This window comes from Amphibalanus amphitrite, unplaced genomic scaffold (assembly GCF_019059575.1).
Source record: "Amphibalanus amphitrite isolate SeventyFive unplaced genomic scaffold, NRLGWU_Aamphi_draft 000526F_arrow, whole genome shotgun sequence".
Taxonomy (NCBI): Eukaryota; Metazoa; Arthropoda; class Thecostraca; order Balanomorpha; family Balanidae; genus Amphibalanus; species Amphibalanus amphitrite.
This window is the reverse complement of record NW_024882020.1, coordinates 17,501-39,616: the sequence shown is the minus strand read 5'-3', so window position 1 is coordinate 39,616 and position 22,116 is coordinate 17,501. Positions and strand designations below refer to the sequence as shown.

At 52.2% G+C, this 22,116-nt stretch overlaps 3 protein-coding genes across 4 annotated transcripts in view; 2 read left to right on the top strand and 1 right to left on the bottom strand.

Moving 5' to 3' along the window:
• The window catches only part of LOC122393251 (paxillin-like), an 83,411-nt gene that overhangs the window by 58,515 nt on the left and 2,780 nt on the right, over positions 1-22,116 (bottom strand). Inside the window, exons 1-2 of one of the 2 annotated variants that reach the window (XM_043389112.1) lie at positions 1,568-2,389; positions 5-117 (exon numbers count right to left, since the gene is read on the bottom strand). In XM_043389112.1, the coding sequence (XP_043245047.1) occupies positions 5-117; positions 1,568-1,862 (408 nt within the window). In that variant the 5' untranslated portion in view covers positions 1,863-2,389. Of the gene's footprint in view, positions 1-4; positions 118-1,567; positions 2,390-22,116 lie in introns of those variants that run through there. The other variant, XM_043389113.1, reaches the window with a different exon arrangement.
• Positions 14,549-16,992, top strand: LOC122393253 (cytochrome P450 2J4-like). Its single transcript, XM_043389116.1, has 2 exons — positions 14,549-14,766; positions 15,334-16,992. Exons 1-2 carry the CDS (start codon positions 14,682-14,684, stop codon positions 16,701-16,703), a joined length of 1,455 nt encoding a protein of 484 aa, XP_043245051.1. The 5' UTR covers positions 14,549-14,681; the 3' UTR covers positions 16,704-16,992.
• The window catches only part of LOC122393252 (cytochrome P450 2J4-like), a 5,063-nt gene continuing 2,025 nt past the window's right edge, over positions 19,079-22,116 (top strand). Inside the window, exons 1-2 of the mRNA XM_043389114.1 lie at positions 19,079-19,340; positions 21,071-22,116. The exon at positions 21,071-22,116 is cut by the window's right edge and continues 2,025 nt beyond it. Of these exons, the coding sequence (XP_043245049.1) occupies positions 19,256-19,340; positions 21,071-22,116 (1,131 nt within the window). The 5' untranslated portion in view covers positions 19,079-19,255. The remainder of the gene's footprint in view (positions 19,341-21,070) is intronic.

Sequence of the window (22,116 nt, the reverse complement as noted above, 5' to 3'; positions counted from 1 at the left end):
TCACCGGGCTGGCATCGCGCTGCAGTGTGACAGCCTTCCTGGGCCGGGCCGGGGACGAGTGGCTAGAACTGGGCTGCCCGTAACCAATGCTGTTCTGCAGGTCAGCCAGCAGCGTGTCTGTAACGGGAACGTAATGGGTCACAGTGGGTCATACTGGGTCGGGTCATACTGGGTGACATTGCACTGGAAAGCATGGATATTCGGGCGAGTGTGCCACAAAACGGCTATAATTTGGGAGCATTTGAGGCAGAACGGACATTTGGTTAAGATTTGACTTATTGCAGGTATAATCGAGTATCGAGACAGCCGAGGTGCTAAAAACAGACAGCAAGACATTTCTATTTAGGAGACGGTTCGGTAGATAAAAGTCGCATGTCTTCATACTGGCATAGTTTTTTTTTAATATAGCATTACGCACAGAGCTCTCGCTTCGAGTTCCATTAAATCATAATGAATGTCTTCCTCAAGGGTTGATACTTGATGCCATCCTAATAGGAAATCCGTTGGCTGGAATTGACTTGTGACTTGTGAGGACAAATAGCGAGCACATCCATAATGCATTATTCTGCAACATAAACAGATAGCTGAGCAGCGTCATTCCTTCACCCCACATGCCGCTGTCCCGTGCTTTTTCAGCTGTATCGTGTTCAGCTATCTGTGTCTGTGCTGCACCGTTCAGCGGGTAAGCATCGGTCCGTCCATCCGTGCTGCCACTGCGGCTGACGGCATATACCCCTCTGACAGCATACATACCTATTACCTACTGTATACCTACTCTGTTGACGGCTTTTACTGTTTTTTATGTTGTGCTGTTTTTCTGTTTTTTTTTTTCTGTTTTTACTGGCTTTTCTATTGAGGGCATATACTTTGCTGACGGCATATACTCTCCTCAGGGCATAGTCTGCCACTGTGGGTATGAGTACTGGGTAGCGGGACACACCCTGTACTGCGCCTCATCGTCTGCGTGAGTGCAGGGAGGCCATCCTGCGCTGTGTCTCAGAGTTCGCCACTGCACGACACATCCTGTGCCGATAGGCCTCCCCGCACCGACTTCCAGACAGTGTGGACGGAGGGGCGACAGCGTGGCTCCGCTGCAGAGTCAGAGACGGGAAACGAGATTTAGGCAGTGATTCAAATGTGTCGGGTTTCAGCGAAAATGATGTTGCGGTAGATGGTAACCATGCTTTTATGTCGAGTGCGAATAGGTACCTACCACTCAATGTTCGAATTACAGAGATGTAGTTTTCCCGTTATCCGTGCTATTTGTGGTTTTTCATGAGATCATATGGGTGGCGTAAAATCAAACAGCCCTCATTCACCCTGAACAAACTGTTTGAATATTGATAGGTGCCAACTGATACCACAATTAACAAATTAATGGTCAACAAATCCAGTACACAGGAAATGAGTGGATACAAAGGCTATTTGCTGATATCAAGTAAAGTCAACATATTGATACGTTTTTTATCGTGTGAAGGTAGTGGACGGACATTGTTCGTGATCACGTTAGTATGGACAGTGGGGATGTTTCTAACCAATTCTGCGAGTTGTTTGAGCGGTGACCTACCCAGGTCGGCCATCTCTCCCACGGAGACCATGGTCTCCGAGTCCAGCGAGTCGAACGAGCCGGCCAGTTTCAGTCGGTCCACGGTGTCGGCGGGCGGCGGCGGCCCCACGCGCCGGTCCTCGTACCACACCGGCTCCGGGGGCGCCGTGACGGAGATGTGTGGCGGCGTGCCCCGCCTCGGTACGTCGCACAGGTCACCGGCGCTGTGCAGCCGCGGCGGCTTCGGCGGGCCGACCGGAGTCCGGCTGGAGGCCAGGTCCAGACCGCGCGGCTCCAGAAACTCGTAATCCGCCATAGCGCGCACTACAGTACTGGAACGTCTCTGAGAAGACACCAATCGACTCGGAAATACCACGCCCGTGATGAATAATGTCCTGATTGAGGCACCACTTGGCAACACGGTTCAATGCCGTCGAACCCGCTGGCTGTGTGGTAGATCACGTCGTCACTGGCCGGCACCACAGCTCACTTTGCCAGCCGTCGCTGCGCGGTGCGCCACTGGTATTCACCGCCGTCAACGCCGCACTGCTGTTCACACCACGGCTGCGCTACGTCCGTGCTACGGCTGCGCTACGGCTGCGTCAGCACGACGTGACGTCGGGACGATGACGTCAGTGTCACGGTGCGTCACGTCCGTGTCCGGCCGTAGCGGTTGGACAGCGGGGCCCCACCGTATAGCGTGCCGGGCCGTGCCGGGCCGTGCCGTGCTGAGCCGTAGTCCGTGCCGGGCCGGGCCGGGCTATCAGGGCGATATGGGAGGACCGGCCGGGTGACGGGCCCGGTCGGACGGACACCGGCTGTGCACTGTGCAATGTGGTGCACCCATGCAGTGAGCCGGCCGGCCGGACGGCGGCGGTCGGCCGTAATCGCTGCCGTGTCCGGAGTCGGCGCTGTGACCGGAGCTGCTGACTGAGCTGAGCTGAGCTGCCAGCTAGCAGGGCTTCCAGCCAGGGGCCCGGGAACGATTTTCAAGTTGGGGGGGCGAGCCTAAAATGCCAGACATGATGCATATGAAGCATTGGCGTAGTTAGGGGTCTAAGGGGACACGTACCCCCCCCCCCCCCCACCCCCCCCCCCACCCATCGGGTTGAAAGGGACCCTCGGGTCCGAGAGGACCTGCGGTGCCATTTGACCGCCGAGGGTTAACGATGGCCATATTTCGACTCAGAATGGCCTCATAGGTCTCGTTAGAGCACCTTATGGGCCCTAAATAACCACATTAAAATCTCAACAAGGGTCCCACGCCGGCTTCTGAGGGAATCTTGCAGATTTTAAGGGCCCCTCGGTGGTCTCCAAAGGCCCGTTACTGGCCTCTGAGGGTTCTTACCGGCCTATGAGGGGCCGGCCAGTTCTAGGGGCATTTCCCGCCTGTGATGGTCACACACTTATTTTTCCGAGGGTCCCATAACGGCAACTGTGGGGGCCCTCATCGGCGCCTATGAGTGCCCACACCGGTGTCTCTGAGCGTTTCACACCCCCAACTCTGAGTGCCTATACCAGTGCCTTTTAAAGCCCTATATCGGCGGCTCTGAGGACCCAACAGTCAACACCTGCGCATCTAAAGGCCACCCACTGGAAACTTTTGAGGGCCCCACACCGGTGACTCTGAGCTCTGAGGGCCCCACCGGCGTCTGACAGTACCATGCCGGTCTCTAAGGAGTCAAGGACCCCACAAGACTTCTTCTGCCGGCCTAGGGGCCCCGTGCCGGTCACTGAGAACCCCCTGTTGGTTTGTAGAGGGTTCGCGTCAGCAGCTCTAAAGACCCCACACCCGTCTGTAACGGCTCCACACCAGCGTCTATGAGATCCCAGAGCAACGCCTGTAAGGACCCTCACCGGCGCCTCTGAGAGAATCACACTAGCACCTCTGTGCGCCCGAACCAGCACCTGCATGGCGGCCCATACCAATGCCTCTAAAGGCCCCTTACCGGCGGCTCTGAGGGCCCTATACGCCGGTGATTCTGAGGGTGCTACCGATAACCAAATGCATCACACAAGCCCTTAGTGTCGCTGAGCTTTAATCCCATAGATACCGGCCTTCCGAGGGCGCCACGTCAGTGCACTCATTGCCCCACACCCCTCCCTCACACCCGGAGCGGGTAAACTGTGTTATACCTATATTATAGCAATGATTTTACCACCGTTGTACGTTATATTCCGAGGGTCCCAATCCTGGACTCAGCACCCTCCAATCCCACTGACATCCAAGTGCTGAAGTCCCGGGCCGAGGAGAACATCCAGCACCTCCAGCACTGGTTCAGCTTGAATAGTTTGAAAATGAATGGGGAGAAGACCTGTTTCACCCTTTTCGGCACGCAAAATTCAGTTGATAGAGTTGAAGACTTCGCCATTAACGTAAATGATGTAACTATACGGCCAACAAAACATATCAAAGTGCTGGGCGTTCTCCTCGACCAAACCCTGAGCTGGGAGCCACACATATCCTCCATCATCCGCCGGTGCAACGCAATCCTCATATCATTATTCAAAATTCGTCATCACCTCTCCCCAGACATCCTTAAAATCCTTGTCCAAACCCATGTTTTCCCCCACCTCCAGTACTGCTCGTCAGTCTGGGGTGGTGCCTCCAAATCCCGCCTGGACCGACTGCAGAAGGTCATACATTTTGCCGCACGACTGGTCTCTGGTCTCCGTAAATTTGACCGCATCACCCCCGCTCTCGGCGCGCTCGGCTGGCCCAACATTGGGGAAGTGATCGCGCGCAGGGACGCAGTGAATGTGCATCGCGCCCTGTATGCCGCTGGTGCCCCTGACTCGCTACGGGCAATGTTTCGCCCACGAGCCGTCGTCTCAGAGAGGGCCACGCGTGCCACCGCTGCGGGCTCGGCGGTGATCGACTTGCCCCGAGTCCGCCTGGCGGTGGCTCGGCGGCAGTTCCCGTACAGAGCCGCGGCGGCTTGGAACGGGCTGCCGCGAGAGGTGACAGGGACCGCCTCCAGGGCACAGCTGATGCGGTTCTTCCGATAGAGACATGTCGCCACCTGAGTGTTTTTTTTTTTTTTTTAGTACCATTGTACATTTTGTGTGTCTTTTACTATGATGATTTTTGTGACTTAGGTACTCTCATATTGCTTGTATTGACTGGGCCGTAATAGCCACCTGTGGATCAGCCCTAATAAACGAATTACGAATTACGAATTATATATTTCTCAAAGTTTTCTCAAAATGGTCTAGTATAAAATCTGGCCTGCCAAACTCATGGCCAAGGCCAGGCCCAAACCAAAGCGGGATGACAATAGCAGATGTTGTGAAATCGATACTGTATCAGCAGAAACCATTCAGATGGCTAGGAAAATGCCGTGTGATGATGTTTAGATGGGAGACAAGAAGGAAAAAAGTCCGGAAAAGGGAAGAAAGATCCTTTCACGCTGCCTCAATGTTGAGGGGGCGCCGCCCCCTCGGCTCTCAAGTTGGGGGGGGCAAGCGCCCCCGCTGCCCCCCCTGTTCCCGGGTCTATGCTTCCAGCTATCGGAGCTGCTGACTGAGGTGTCAGCGCTGCTGATTGCTGACTGAGTTGCCACCGTCCGGAGGCGGAGTCCGGTGCCAGACAATCCAGCAACACCTTCCTGCCACACCTTTGATACAGCCCCTATGCACTCATACGGCCTAAACCATGGCTAGAAGCTCAAGACTCAAGAGTCGGAGACCACACTCGCAGCTCAGCTTGAAATCGAGAGCAGCCGTGGCATTCAAGAGCTAGGCATGGAACGAGCAGTGAAGGAAGAGCGGACATGCAATGCTGAACAGCGTTTTTAGACAAACAGGTTTCTTGAAGGCCACAACGGCCACTAATCTAGTTATTAATTCAACTCTTCTGCTAGCGTGCATGAACATTGCACAATACGCAATATTTAGTGGGCCGTAAAAATACGGTAGCACGCCAGCGGACTTCATGCTGGATTTACCATTGGATTCGGTGATAGCTTGCCATTGGGCTTGCGAGTTGCGACGCATAAAAGACTAGCAATAGTCACAGACGATCGCTTTCTCTGGCCTCAGCCGCAGCAAACTTGTGCCGAACTGAGCGTAAACTGTCCCGAATTTAAAGTTCCGAGCTTACACCATGACCACTGTGTCTCCGTTTCTGTCTTCTCCCGTCTATTTTTCTGTGCGTGATAACTACACGGGCTGAGCTGCAGAATAACCATCAATACCAGGCGACGGATTCTCTCTTGAATAAGAAAAAAAACAGAAGCGTATCTGCTATGCCTGTCACCATTTCAGTGCTGCCTTGATTGTCAGTTCCGTCGTGACTCAGCACGGGATGTACGAGTAGTTTTATCTTAGCGTTTGATACAAAGCTGCTGCTCCTCTTCGGCAGAACTACCGAAGACATCATGTAGAGTACACATCATCTGAGGGTCTTCTGAAAACGGGCGCCGGTGAGCGCTAATCATAGAAGTTGGTATATAGGGCCTTGAGTTGGCCAAGCAGCCCAATGCACGTACATATAATGTTGTGCATACTACATACAAGGAGGACTGGATGACGATAAATATGTCTTTTTCTCGAGAACTGACAGAAAAAACTAGCGTGAGATAAAAAGAAGAGCTTGATGCACGATGGTCACGATTCATTTGCAAAAAGACGATACCTACAATGGATTTTAAATAAGGTACCTAATTACATCAAACCACGAGGCACGAGGCCTCTGTAATGTTTGTAATACAAGTGTCGTTGCTAGCTAATCATCGGGACTAAGACAGAACTGTGGCCGTGCTCGTAGGCTCGCGGCTGTCAATTTCGTTCATGCGCTTTGAAATGGAGGTCTTCTTATGTGAAATGCGATGGAATTTAATGAATGTCTTAGCATCTTGTTCCTCTGACATTAGAGAACCTATCGGGTTTATAAACTTACTCAGCACTCATCAGTCAGGTATCCGAAAGAGGGCATGAGTCATGGCTCGGCCCGACTAACGCCTAGCGTCATTCGATGCAGGAAGTCCCGACATCACATGATTGACCTAGGGCGACAAAAGCAGCCGATAGTGCTGTTTGTGTAGGTGACTTCCCGAGCCGGGCCGTGCCCCCAGCCAGTCAGCACGTGCTGCGTGTATTAGTCAGAGCGGCTGACGGTCCTCACTGGCGGCGCGCCAGGGCGACTCTGGAGCAGCCAGCCAGCCTGACCGGAGTCGGCCTTGGCCGCCGGCGGCCGACCGCGCACCCTTGGCGACCGGCCCGCCGCCGCCCCCGCCGCCGCCCCCGCCCATCGGCGCAGATGTGTGACATCCTCCATCCATCCGCTGGCGCCTGGAGCACCGCTGTCGTCACCTGAGAGCCCGCAGAGCCGCGGTCGGTTGTAGGCGGTAATGCCTTCTGTTATCGGTTTATTGATGGAATCCAAACAACGGCTTGCTATCGCTAATCGCAGCAGACTCAATCGGATTAAGGATTTAATGTGTGCATAGAAAAGTGCATACGTTTTGTTAGAGATCTGTGAATCATAATGAGAAATAAGAAGGGGTAGCAGTTGGATTTTATGGTAGTTAACAACTGCATATTAAAAGATGAAAATATGTTTAACCCAATCCAATCACCAAACTCCCCTAAAACTACATTGTGCACTGTGCGGCCGAACCTATCGCCATTTCATCAAGCCAGGACAGACTCATGTGCGGGAGTGCCTAAATAGAGCAGCTGCTAGAATGTTTTGCCCACGCCTGAAACGGCCGGCGCCTGAAACGGCAAGTTTGCTGGCGCGGCACCTGTCCGATCCAGCCCACGCCATCAGAACGAGTCGGGATGGCCGGAGAGCGGGCCGGTCCACCTGTTCTCAGCTGCTCTAAAACGGCATCTGTCGGACTGAAACTCCCCAAACGATCGCCAACACGGATTGAAGTAGTTACAGGGTGACACAAAAAAAGCGGTCATCACCAAAATTCGAATAACTTCGGAAGTTTTATTCAGATCATCACCAAACTTCGGCCACTTTAGGTCACACCTATGTAGCAGACATCCACCAAGTTTCAAGTCTTCACTACGAATACTTTTAGTACAGTGTGTTTTACGGACGCTCCACAATGTGCTCCAGGTGAGCGCCCCGGCGCTGCAGGGCGTAGGCACACCTGCATCCGGCGGGCAAAGTTGCCGATAACCCGATAAGAATAACGTTTCAGGGGTAGCACATCCCCTGAGCACTGTCTCCAGAGGCCATTGCACTCTGTAAAGTGCACAGCCATCGGGTTATCGACAACTTTGCCCGCCGGATGCAAGTGTGCCTACGCCCTGCAGCGCCGTGCACTGTAAACCAAATTGACAAGTCTTGTGTCAGGCGCGGATACAAGGGGGGGGGGCCATGGGGGCCATGGCCCCCCCTTGGCCGATTTTTTTCAAAAATAAAATAAAAAGTTAAAAAGTTAAAAAGCTGAAAAGGGGGCCTCCTGAAAATAAAGTGGCCGAAATCCGATGAGTTTTTTTTTTTAACCTACCCACTTAGTTATTTCTTAGAAGACTAGCTGAGAAGACTTCTTTGTTAGAAGATTGGTAAAGCTTTTCATAACTTGGAGGTCTCTTATACTCACAGAGATGACCACTTTTACAGGGCCTCCTAACCTGCACAGAGGGCCTCCAAGCCTGCACAGATGTTGAGATGTTGCCTGAACAGCTAGATAAGCTCAATAGACGCAGTTTTTTTTTGGGGGGGCCAACAAGTGGGAAGATGGGGCCTCCAACAGGTGGGATTATGGGGGAGGGGCCTCCTGGTTTCTAATGGCCCCTCCCTTGGAGATTTTCTGGATCCGCCCTTGCCAGGGGCGGATCCAAGGGGGGGGGGGTCACATGGGTCATGGCCCCCCCCCCTTGAGGCCCGGGGGCCCAAAGACCTGCCAGGGGCACCACCGGCCTATCAGGGGTATCACAGTCCTGACAGGGGCACCACAGGACCGCCAGGGGCACCACAGGCCTAGCAGGGACACCACGGGCCTGGTGCCCCTGGGCCCTGACAGGACTGTAACGCCCCTGACAAGCCTGAAGTGTCCCCGGTAGGCACGTGGTGCCCCTGACAGGCCTGAGGCGCCCCTGCAAGGGCGGTGGTGCCCCTGGCAGGCCTGTGGTGTCTATGGCAGGCCTGTGGTGCCCTTGCTAGGCCTCTGGTGCCCCTGACAGGCTTGTAATGCCCCTGGAAGGACTGTGGTGCCCCTGGGCCCTGACAAGCCTGAGGTGCCCCTGACAGGCCAGTGGTGCCCTTGCTAGGCCTGTGGTGCCCCTGGCAGGCCTCTGGTGCCCCTGACAGGCTTGCGGTGCCCTTGGAAGGACTGTGGTGTCCCTGGGCCCTGACAAGCCTGAGGTGCCCCTGACAGGCCCGTGGTGCCCTTGTTAGGCCTGTGGTGCCCCTGGCAGGCCTCTGGTGCCCTTGCTAGGCCGCTGGTGCCCCCTGGCAGGCCTCTGGTGCCCTTGCTAGGCCGCTGGTACCCCTGCGCCCGGAGAGGATTGGTGCCCCTGAAAAGTCTGAAGTGCCCCTCGGCAGGCCCGTGGTGCCCCTGACAGGCCCAAGGTGCCCCTGCGAGGCCGGTGGTGCCCCTGGCAGACCTCTGGTGCCCCTGGCAGGTCTGTGGTGTCCCTGGCAGGTCTGTGGCGCCCCTGGCAGACCTGTGTTGACTGGTGCCCCTGCTAGGTCGCTGGTGCCCCTCACAGACCTGTGGTGCCCCTGGGCCTTGACAAGCCTGAGATGCCTGGCTATGACAGGCTCGTGGTGCCCCTGATAGACCAGTGGTGCCCTTGCTAGGCCTGTAATGCCCCTGGCAGGCCTCTGGTGCCCCTGCTACCCCTGCGCCCGGAGAGGACTATGGTGCCCCTGAAAAGCCTGAAGTGCCTCTCGACAGGCTCGTGGTGCCCCTGGCCCCTGACAGGCCCAAGTTACCCCTGCGAGGTCGGTGGTGCTCCTGGCAGACCTCTGGTGCCCCTTGCAGGTCTGTGGTGCCCCTGGCAGGCCTGTGTTGACTGGTGCCCCTGCTAGGCCGCTGGTGCCCCTCACAGGCCTGCGGTACCCCTGGAAGGACTGTGGTGCCCCTGCCCCTAGGGGTGCTCATGGGCCCAACAGGTCCGTTGTGCCCCTGACAGGCCTGTCGTGTATACTTGCTAGACCTGTGGTGCCCCTACTTCCTGGCAGGCCTGTGGTGCCCCTGGCGGGCCTGTGGCGCCCCTACAAGGCCGTAGGTGCCCCTGAAAGGTTTGTGGTGTCCCTGGAAGGACTTTGGTGCCCCTGACAAGCCTGAAGTGTCAAGGACAGACCCTTTAGACGCCAGGGTCAAGTTCGTCGGACTGACAACGATTTGCTTACCTGATAACGTTTCTGGTAAGTACTCACTACTCAGCGTCCACAACATATATATGTTGCGGGCCAAGTGCGAAGGCTAGTCCATTCGCGAATGGCCTAGTCCAAGTGCGATAACGCACTTGGACTAGGCCGTTTGCGAATGGACTAGTCCATGTGCGTTATTGCAGTTGGCCTAGGCCGTTTGCGAATGGACGGGCGTTTATGCTCCCAGTCCAAGTGCGAAGTCAGGCCAAGTGCGAAATATCCAGCAAAGTGACGTCAACTTGGCAAGTCAACTTGGCATGTGCAAAGTCCCGTGTGCAAAGTCACCACACACAAGCCGCACCGTCCCGGTACACCACACCAGAGCAGAATGAATCGAGCGCCGCAAACTCGACCAAGGTCAGGTCGGGTCATCAGCGGGGAGCCCGGAGCACGGTACTAATGGTCTCCGCACACCACGCGACTCTCCGCTGTTCGAAGGTCACGGGGATATTTGACCTCCCCAGATCCAGATCGGTGGCCGAAGCCTGGTCAGCGGCAACACGTTGCTATAATTTCCGCGTTGTGCAGGGTTCAGCGGAAAGTCGCATCCAGAATGGACCAGGTGTGTGGAGACCTTAACCCAGAGTTGCGCCAGCTCGCAGATTTGCTCCGGAGAACAAACTAAACATGTAGACGCAGTGGCGTCGCCACGGATTTTCGACTAGGGGATCTGGTCGGACTGTCAGTCAAAGTAATCCCCACCAAATACTGAAAACTCCTCGGATTTAGACAATTTTATTTTGAGAATGCACCAAAATCGTTTTAAAAATATTTTATTTTATTCTTGATCGATTTTCGTCGCCAAAAGTGTGTGTGTGGGGGGGGGAGGGGGGGGGGGCGTCGGACCGGCATATTTTCAAGAATGTGTGCGTGGGGGGGGGGGTCCGGACCCCTCCGACCCCCCCCGTCGGCGACGCCCCTGCATCGACCAGCGGTCCCCCATTCATTCGGAATCGTACCCCAATCCGAGGATCCATGCTTCCGGCGGCTAAGTGCAACGCCACAAACCCGTCCGTTCGCAAACGGCCTAGGCCATTCGCGAATGGCCGGCCATTCGCAAACGGACTAGTCCGTTTGCAAACGGACCGCCATTCGCAAACGGCCTAGTCCATTCGCGAATGGACTAGTCCGTTCGCAAACGGACTAGCCTTCGCACTTGGCCCGTAACATATACACATAGCATCTATGCACATAGCACATTCATATATACTTGCTTACAATTGGTAAATGTGGTTGTGGCTAAGAGTTAAGATACTGACTAAAAATAAAAAATAAAAAGAAAAAAAAACTGAAAATGGGGGCACCACCAAAATGAAGTGGACGAAATCCGTTGAGTTTTTAATTTTGGGTATAGGTAGGGGCACCACTTCGATTCATGACCCTCCCCTTGGAGTTTTCCTGGATCCGCCCCTGATTGCGAGGCAGGGAACCCAAGATGACTATCTTAACTCAAACCTAATGCATGTAAACGTGTGATTCTACAGTGTACTCGTAAGTGATGACGCTCATTGCCTTTTCGCATGCGTTATTGCCCTTGCCACTTGGGTCATCAGTGTCATCACCATTGTGTGTGTAATGTGTATGTAGTATGTACCATTTTAAATACATGACCTACTTTCAGTAATGCTGTTTTGCTGTAATGATGAGACTGCAGAGCGGTGACCTGCGATTTGTGGAGAAAACTGACGAATACAAGGGAGGTCTTTGTAAAACGTTACAAGCCTGAGACTACTGTTAACGCCAGACCCCTTGAGACCCTAATTTTTCGCGATTATTTTTAAATGCGTGGAAGAATTTCAACCATATTTAGGAAATAGCTGTTTCAAGACCTGCCGAAACTTTTTCTTCAAATACGTTTTGTTGTCATTTAAATATTTGTGGCACTTGTCATTGACTCGTAGTGTTAACTGTTTTTCCATTCTGGATAGAGGCTTTCATACGTCGTAACGTCATATGACATTAGGCTCCGCCCACGACTGCGGCATTGACCCGTGCCCATCAGCGACCTCTGCACAAACGACACCCCTGCCATCTGTAAAGGACTATGAATTTCGCTGACGCTTCACGTGCTATGTATCAATTCAAATTGCAGCAGACGGTCAAGTAAATGTTAGGCTCTTGTTGACTCTCGTCATAGGACCAAGAGGACCACCACTCCTCAACCTACTACTCACACATGCTTCGAACAAACGTTAAAGATTTCTAACCAATACGATTTACGATGTAGGATATATGCTTGAAATACGAGCGAGCCTTATGATGTGAAGCGAAGGCAATTAACTAATTATTGCGTTGTTCGATGGTTGCATAGCGATATACAAATCCGACATTCCATTATCACATTATCTGTAACGCCATAGGCTTTAAATACAGGTAAATATTTCCTAACCTTATGTCAGGTATATGTCATCTGCCCGTCATTTGCAGCTTATGAAAAATAAAACAAATATCAGCGAACCTATCAGCATTGTACAAGCAATGCGCATTGAGCATTTATGGCTCCTCAGTCATCATGTCGTTCTTTGGGCACTGTCAGACAAGACGTTACGCACAACTCAGCCGGCTTTCGGCACCGCTCGACCGTCCCCGCTCCCCGCCACAGCGCGAGTGACCGCGCGCCGGCCCGAAACCGCCGCAGGCCAAGACCACAGAGGCGGGGCTTAGCTTTGACGTCATAACGTATCACAGACTGACTGGTGATAGCCTCTACACACCGGGTGAAAATCTTGCTCGAAATTTAACATTACGAGTCAATGAGAAGTGCCTGAAATATTGAAATGGCGACAAAATATCTAAATTGTAAAAGTTTCGGCAGGTCTTGAAACGGGGTCTGGCGTTAACAGTAGTAGATTGCTTACAAGTACAGGTTTGCTGCACGTAGACATTACTATGCTAACTAAGATTTGCATTGATTTGACTGAACAAGTACACGGCTCAGCCCTGTTAAATGCAAACATGCGCAGGTCTTTACCTAGTAGCCGCATGATTATAACTAGGAACACAGTCGTTCACACAACAATGACAAAGCAAACTTTGGTAGCTAGTCTAACGAACTACATGTGAGTGGGTTGTAAGAACAACTACCATGACAAACAATAGGGTCGTTCGATGACATGGCAAAGGGTGCGGGGATTTGCGCTAAATAATTTTCCTTGTAAAAGTAACAAACGTTTGTTGAAATGAGTTTACAGTGTAGCAATGCCCAGTCAAAGGCTAGTTCATCAACAAACCAGGGGTTGGTGAACCGACAAGGAAACGACTACGCCTATCCAGAAGTTGGTAGGTCCACAAGGCCCAGACTAGTACTCAACAAGGTGACGCCTATTGCGAATTGAAACCAAACTTGTTGACAAACTGTTAGTTTGTTGGCCAACAAGCCTGGGGTTGGTGAATCGACAAGGTATCGACAAGGTGACGCCTATGCGAATTGGAACCAAACTTGTAGACAAACTGTTAGTTTGTTGGCCAACAAGCTTGAGGCTGGTGAATCGACAAGGTATCGACAAGGTGATGCCTATGCGAATTGGAACCAAACTTGTAACAAGGAGCCAACTTGTAGATTTGGTTTATAGTGTGGGGAATAGACGAGTATGTCAATTGCTTCGGTGACTAAAATTTAGCAGGCCCTTCCTCGGTCAGGCTTGATGGATCCGCCGTTACTTTGCGCGGTACTTTTAAGACAGACTGTACAGACAACCCGCCACGTGTTTGCATTTTTAAAAAGCATTCCATCTTTGGAAACATTCCGCATTTCGTCTTTGGAAACATTCCCTATTTTTGACAGCTGTTGTTTCAATTGTTTTAGGGCTTAGGCAGAGGCGAATAATGGGCAATGGGCAAAGTCTTCAGTGATGCTACTCCTGTAGGTATACCTCGGAATCAAACATCTAAGGAGGATATCCCTTTTGTGATGCGAACTATAGGAAAGCTGAGCATTAAAAGACATCACAATTAATATCTTCGCTACAAACTGTGATTTAAATTCGTCTCATTGTTCTCCACGGTAAATGGACAAATTGTACATAATGACGAGCGTAATCACTGACGGTTAGATCACATAACTGATCTACGAGCAGTTGTACAGTCGTGTAAAGGTTAATCGACAGGGACTCTTTATCCACCGGTTATCGAAGCCTCAGTACTGGCAGCAGCCGCCTGGTACTGGTAGACTGTGCCGCATGACCTGCGCGTTAAGCGGCGCAGCCTATCCACGCCGTATGACACCGGCCCGGGTCGCCGCTTTGTAGCCCGGCTGTGAGGTAGCGCGGCGGTGAATGCAGAGCCCAGTCGCCTGGCTCGGATCGGAGCGGGCCGGAGAGCGGTGTCGTGAGGGGTGTGTGAATTGAGTTAATCACCCGTCCATAATTAGACAAACAAACCAAACTAAAGCATGTTAGTTTCGAACCAATGCCTCTAGGCATTTGAAATTACAGACGCCAATAGAGGTGTTATTTTCACAGTGAACAACTGGTACCTAACTTTAAACAAAGCGTACCTACTGCCTTGTATGTGTCTTTATACAAAACATCGGACTTTGTTGACTCTCGCCTATCATAACTCATCAGTCCTCAATCATAACATTATTTACAAAAACGACCATAATGTCTTTAATGACGCAGCATATCTACATACGATGTAACCTTGGCTGAGTCCACGACTGAGAAACATAAACAGCATTCCAGTGCCGAGAGTTCGACCGGCCATGGGTCCCGGGAGCGTGGTGGCACTGACACTCCACCGCTGTGGCGGCGGGCTGCAGGGTCGTCCGTCGAGCGCGTCCCCCTCGGCTTCGTCATGTTCGTGGCGCTGCTGATCGTCACGCTGTCGGTGCTGGCCGCCGCCGTGTACAGCGTGTTCAAGAAGAACAACCATCCGCCAGGTCAGTGGTGTAATGAGGGCCCTATCAGATAGAATGGTTACAACATGGGAAATATCTGAATGGGGGATAAAAGAAATAAAAAGCGTAACGGCGTAGCCCCATCGTCTCTAAAGGAGCACAACAGCTAGATTTTCGCTATTTTTGTTCAGCAAGACTTGAAACATTGTAAATTATAAACAGTAATCACTGAACATGTTACGTAAATAAAAGGCTTTAATGAAGCATCGCAAAACGGACGACAAATCATCCATTGATTCATATGCTATCGGAAATTCATACGGGTAGAGAGCTGTTGGTAGAAAATGGCAGACTTTTCATTCTCTACGCCGATATTCCTCTGTCACGGAGTTTTTGCTGTCATGATTTCTCTCTCGTGTCAATATCAAGGCTGACATTGCCCCGCTAGAACCAGGATTTCCGACGGCTGACGCCTGCCTTTTAGGTAGGTATCTCATTCCGAAAAAAAAAGAATGTAAAAGTTCAGGCAGTAGAATGCTCTTTGCTCCAGAAACGCACATTAATTAATCCGTCTGTCAGATCAGTCTGACTTCAGTCTGTCTCCCGCAGGTCCGAGAGGCCTGCCTCTGATCGGCCAGGCGCTCTCCATTGACTGGGGCCACCAAGATCGCAGTTTCACCGAGTGGAGCCGCCGATACGGGCCGATACTGAAGGTGACCGCCGGCTGGGAGACCATGATCGTCCTCTCCGACCCGGACCTGATCCGAGAGGCCTTCAACGGACCGATGGCCGCCGCCCGCCAGAGCAGCGCCGGCTTCGAGCTCATGTATGCCGACAAGGGGATAATATTCACCAGTGGTGAAATGTGGCACGAGACGCGACGCTTTACCCTCTTTCACTTGAGGAACTTTGGCATGGGCCGGTCCAGGTCCGTTGAAATAATCCACGATCAGATCAAAGAGTTTATGGAAGAGGTGATGGAGCCTAATAATGGACAGCCGACATCGGTGGACCATAGCCTGAACGTCGCCATCCTCAACATCATCTGGGCACTGGTCGCCGGGGAGATAGTCAGCATAAGGGACGCCAAACTGCTCAAGATCATAGAGAAACAGGAGGAATTCACCAGCAAAGCCCGGCTGTTTTTCCTTCTTGCGAACATTCCCTGTCTGATGCTACTGCCAGAGTGGATCACCGGCATCAACAAGATCCGTGCCATCTTCCACTACCCAATCGACCATCTGCTGCTGCCAGCGATAGAGAGCCACCGGCGCACCGTGGACCTGACCGGAGAGGCGCGCGACTACATCGACTGTCTGCTGCAGGAGCAGAGCCGCCAGCCGGAGCTGTTCACCGACCGGCACCTGCTGCGCTGCATCCTTGATCTCTTCGTCGCCGGCTTCGACACCACGGCCAGCACGCTGCGCTGGGCCTTCTGCTTCCTCTGCACCCACCAGGAGGTCCAGCAGCGGCTCCACGACGAGATCTGCCGCGTCATCGGCCGAGAGCGGGCGCCAGAGCTCGCGGACAAGGCCAGCATGCCCTACACGGAGGCCTTCCTCATGGAGACGCAGCGTCTGTCCAACATTGCCGGTATTGGGGTGGCACACGTGAGCACAGCTGAGTTCCGGTTGGGCGGCTACACGGTGCCGCGCGGCGCCCAGGTCATCTCCAACCTGACCGCTGTCCACCTCGACGGCAGGCTGTTCCCGGAGCCTCACCGGTTCCGACCCGAGCGGTTCCTGGACGAGCGCGGCCAGCTACGACCCAGCCGCGCGCTGATGCCATTCTCGGTGGGCAGGCGCTCCTGTCTGGGAGAGACGCTGGCGCGCACAGAGCTCTTCCTGTTCGTCACCAGCGTGGTGCAGCGCTACAGGCTCCGGTTTCCCGACGGCTTCCAGCACGACTTCGCCATCAATGAGTCCAAGCCTTTCATCAAGGAACCGACTCCGTACCAGCTGATCCCGGAGAGGCGATAATATGTATGCAGTCTTCAAGACACGCGTTCCGACTCCATATGTGTCATTTTTCGGGTATATTTACAATAATCGAGAAAGTCAATCAGAGGCGCACGTTCAGGTTACGAAAACAGTGTCCAAATGGGACCCTGCTTCGAGGAGAAGTGTTTAGATAAAAAATTTAGATAGTGTTTAGGAGAACTGTTTAGCAAACCAATTAAAATGCTCTGATGACTGAGCTGACACTATCCTTTACGAACAAGCAGCCCAGAGCGTTAACGAAAAATAAATACAGTTTGGCTTGTGTGCAGCATCTAGTCTGAGTAATCTATCACCGTTTGCATCATCACGTTACACGTATCACTGTCTGATCAATCTGTCCCGCACCAGACATTCAGTTTCAGAACAGGGCCATGTGACGAAGGGCAGTGGCAGCGCAAGCGACCACCCGAATTTGACGCGGCTGACAGGTGCGAGGGTCCAGCGCAGAGTACCTATACGAGTAGGTGCAGCCAGCTGGCACCGTGCTCAGCAGCCGTGACTCGAGATGGTGTACGAGTGTTTATTGTTCCCAGCGCCTTTCACCAGTGTGTTAACTAATGTCATGTGTTATTATCATAAGGCAGTATCAAAGTTAGGAGCAATGTCGGCGCTCGACAAAAGTGGCGGCGGGAGGCGTTTGAGCTGTTTGGTTAGCAGTGTTCTGCAAATCTGCCGGAGGGGTTTGTCGACGATTGGCAGTCTTCAGGCTCCTCTCTATGGTAAATATTTTAATTGATGAGAGAAATCGTTTAGGATTTCACAGGGCTGCTGCAACTGACTATTTTTTTTTTTGCCGCTGAATACTTTCGCCGGATACCTACATTCATGCACAATAATATTTTTCACCGTGAATATTTTGCACCGGACTACCGGGCTGGACTAAATACCGGTGCAGTACCGGTATTTTCACTGTTGTTACGGAACAAATTTGCTTTCGTTTACGACGCTTACACTGATAAAAAATTATTCCTCTGGGGTGTTTTACGGGTGTCAGCCACTGTTAAAAGTGCCATGTTATACTTTAAATGATGTTCAACAATACCTTTAAGAGAGTTCAACACCACAACAACACCCTCTTAACAACGGTTTCCTATCGCATAATCGCATCGCAGAGCAGGCTCCAGACAGACGTGATGTGTGCGTACATACCTCTGAATAATGATTTTAGGTATTTGAACGTTGAGCTGAGCATTGTTAATAAGATTATTAGAAGGATGAATAACCTGTTGCTCATTTCTATCAGAAATAGAAAAAATAAACCATTTATTTTTTCTATTTCTGATAGAAATGAGCAACAGGTTATTCATCCTTCTAATAATGATTTTAAGTAAAAAAGTGTAGAATCTACACATACAAGAATATTTTACATGTATTAATTACAAAAACGAGTCTGTCGTGTCTGAAAACATGAGTAGAAATGAGTCAGATATCGCATAGTCTGTTTGAGTCTTTTCACGCCGATGTTATAGTTTCAGCCAAGCTTCTGTAAGATAGTTTCGGCTGTACAAGCTCATTTTTGAGAAAAGAAGCCGTTTTCACGACGGACATTTGGCTCGCATTTGATGCAGATTTGGTGAGGCTTTGGCGAAAGAAGATTTTGTGTATTTCATAGTAGCAGTCAGCTAGGGTTCTACTAATTGCTTGTATACGAGTATACATGCTTTCTCATATTATCAGACATAATCATCAATTGCAACACTGAAATAACGTCATTGTATAAAGATATTTGTTATTAACTAGCTACGGTGCAGATTTGGTGAGAATAAGGTGCATTCGTCAGATAGCCCGTCGCGAAAACGGCTTGTGTGGATTAAAGCCGTTTTCACGACGGGCTATCCGGCGAGGGCACCTAATTTGACCAAATCTGCACCTAATCTCTTTTACAGTAAATATCTGTATTTTATGAACTTATTTTAGTGTTTTAATCGATGATACTATCTGATAATATGACAAAGCAGGCATTTTGATCTCGGAATGGGGGCGCCTCTCTCCTTTTGCTGGGGCGTCGCTCCATTTCGGGGGTGCTTTCTCCTGCTGGGGTGCCCTTCCACTGCCAGGGGCGCCCCTCTTGAACAGAAGGTATCTTTTTATTATTGTAATAAGACGCCCCTCTTCTGCTGGGGGAACGCATCTGCTGCTGGGGCGACTCTCATCTGCTGGGAATGGACAATTGGGCGTCGCTCTCCTGCTTGGTGAGCCCAACTTCTATTGGAGGCGCCCTATTTCTCCTCAACCTTAGCTGTGTCGCTGCTCATCTGCTCGGGGCGCCCTCTCTGCCGCGGGCTATGGGCGCCTTTTCGGATGGAGGGGGGCTACCCCCGCCGCCCCTGGATCCGCGCCTGATAAATGTAGCCTTGGCTTAGCCTGCCGCTGGAAAGCATAAACAGCATTCCGGTGCGGCGCGGAGGCCGCCGGCCGGCCGGACGCCGGGCGAGCGGTGTGGCGTGTGGAGCACCAGACTCCACCGCTGTGAGAGCAAGCTGCAGGGTCGTCCGTCGAGCCACCGCAGTAACGCCTCCTTCGCCTTCGTCATGTTCGTGGCGCTGCTGGCCATCATGCTGGCAGTGCTGGCCACAGCTCTGTACAGCGTGCTCAAGAAGAACAACCATCCGCCAGGTAAGTGCACGGTGAACCATGAGGGACCCTATATCAGATATAATGGCTATACTTACGCATGACAAACAAGTAAAAGAAGGAATGATAGAAGTAAAGAAGCGTAACAGCTAGGTCTCTGACTCTCTGAAATGTAGCGGCAACTAGGATTTTGCTTCATTTGTGCATTCACAAAATTAACATTAACTATAAAGTAAAAACATGAATTAGTCATCGCTAAATGGACTCAAGTCTCAAATCCAACCACCACTTCAGAGACCGCGGGAGCCGGGAAATGCGTATAAAGTAGATAGAACGTGGTAAAAACTGCAGACTTTTCAATTTTCATTCCTTTCAATGCCGACTGTATGTAGAACTATTCGTCTGTAACAGTTTTTGACGTCATGATTCTACTCTCATGACTATCAATTTTGACATTGCCCAGCTGGCTTCTAAAGCTGATAGCCGACGGTTGATGCTTGCAGGGGCGCAGCCAAGGGGGGCGGGGCACACTAGGCTTAACCCTCGCCCGTATAGGGGGGGTCAAACGGACCCCCCTCGGTTTTTCGCGAATAACTCGCGTAAAAAGCGGCCGATCGCCACGCAACTTTCAGTACCCTCGCGTTATTCAATTGTACACCTACCCTTAAATATTCATGACCCTGACCCTAATGACCTTTGACCTGTGACCTACTTTCCGAGACCATGTTTGGCCGGAATCGCGATTCGGCGTATGTCGGCTCGCATTAGCCGCGCGTTTGTAGTCTTTTCGTGGTTTTAAGCGTTCAAACATGGGATATGATGTTGCTCCCATGCATTAGGGTGGGTGTCAAGGTCACCGGAAGGTCAGGTCAGGTCATTGACCTTTGATGACCTCGGTTCACTTTTTCGAGTTTTACATGTTTCTAGGCCAGTTTTTGGAGCTGAATTCGAATTTAGCAACCATATGAACATTTACGAAGTAGTTTTGGCACCTTCGTAACATGTTACGAAGCTGTCAGAGGTGGTTGCCACCTACTACGAATACCCTTACTGGTTGACCTGACCTGACCTGACCTGACCCGACCTGGCCTAAATGCATGAAGACATCATCTGTGATCAAAACTAACATGATATTCGTGATCAGCACCCCGAAAAACTCCATAGCAGCCACGCTTTACGACTTTCTAACAGGTCCCGATTTTCCCGACTTTTGGGTCATTGACCTGACCTGGAAGGTCAACCGATGACCTAGGACCTTAAAATTGGGTATCATCGGCTTCCTCTTGTCACGGGCAACACGCTCGTTTTTTTTTCGCGAAGCTCTAGCTCGATCAGGGACGAAACGGCAAGGGGGCTCCATCGGACCCCCCCCCCCCCTTATACGTTCGCGGCTGGAAAAACACCAATACGGGCGAGGGTTAAGCCCCTCCCAAATCTAGCAGACGCCCTCTGGGAAAGCGCATTTCTGGGTGCCGAAGGCGCCTTTCCAATGCCCAGCACTCTAGGCGCCCGCGACGGTAAGCATCGGCATTGATATTTGATAGCGTCCTCTTGAGCCGAAATTGGCGCCATCGTGACCCGAAATTGGCGCCCTCGCCAATTCTAGCCCCCTCCGTTTTTTTTTTTTTGCTACGCCCCTGGATGCTTGCCCGCCTTAGTAAATTATGTTGTTCCTATCATAAAATGCTGTAAAATTTCAGGAAATAGAGCGTTCTTTGCTGCAGAAGTGCACATTATTCCATCAGTCAAATAAGTCTGTCTGTTTCCCGCAGGTCCGAGAGGCCTGCCGCTGATCGGCCGGGCACTCTCCATAGACTGGGGCCACCCGGACCGCAGTTTCACCGAGTGGAGCCGCCGATACGGGCCGATAATGAAGGTGACCGCCGGCTGGGAGACCATGATCGTCCTCTCCGACCCCGATTTGATCCGAGAGGCGTTCAACGGACCGTTGGCTGTCGCCCGCCAGAGCAGCCCCGGCTTCGAGCTTCTGTATGCCGACAAGGGGATAATTCTCACTAGTGGTGGATTGTGGCACGAGACACGGCGTTTTACCCTCTTTCACTTGAAAAACTTTGGCATGGGCCGGTCCAGGTCGGTTGAAATAATCCACGATCAGATCAAAGAGTTCATAGAGGAGGTGATGGAGCCCAGCAAAGGACAGCCGACATCGGTGGACCATAGCCTAAACGTCGCCATCCTCAACATCCTCTGGGCATTGGTCGCCGGGGAGATCGTCAGCATAAGGGACGCCAAACTGCTTAAGATCATAGAAAAACAGGACGAATTCGCCAACAAAGGCCGGATGTTTTTACTTTTTGCGAACGTTCCCTGTTTGATGCTACTGCCAGAGGGGATCACCGGCATCAAGAAGATCCTTGCCATTTTCCACTACCCAATCGACCATCTGCTGCTGCCGGCGATAGAGAGCCACCGGCGCACGGTGGATCTGACCGGAGAGCCGCGCGACTACATCGACTGTCTGCTGCAGGAGCAGAGCCGCCAGCCGGAGCTGTTCACCGACCGGCACCTGCTGCGCTGCATCCTTGATCTCTTCGTCGCCGGCTTCGACACCACGGCCAGCACGCTGCGCTGGGCCTTCTGCTTCCTCTGCACCCATCAGGACGTCCAGCAGCGACTGCACGACGAGATCTGCCGCGTCATCGGCCGAGAGCGGCCGCCAGAGCTCGCGGACAAGGCGAGCATGCCCTACACGGAGGCCTTCATCATGGAGACCCAGCGTCTGTCCAGCGTTTCCGGTATTGGCGTGGCACACGTGAGCACAGCTGAGTTCCGGCTGGGCGGCTACACGGTGCCACGC

What these genes read in the sequence shown, in the direction of transcription:
- LOC122393253 (XM_043389116.1), top strand. Translation starts at nt 14,682, where the DNA reads ATGTTCGTGGCGCTGCTGATCGTCACGCTGTCGGTGCTGGCCGCCGCC. An exon ending in GAAGAACAACCATCCGCCAG is followed by an intron (nt 14,767 to 15,333) that starts GTCAGTGGTGTA and finishes TGTCTCCCGCAG; the next exon opens with GTCCGAGAGGCCTGCCTCTG.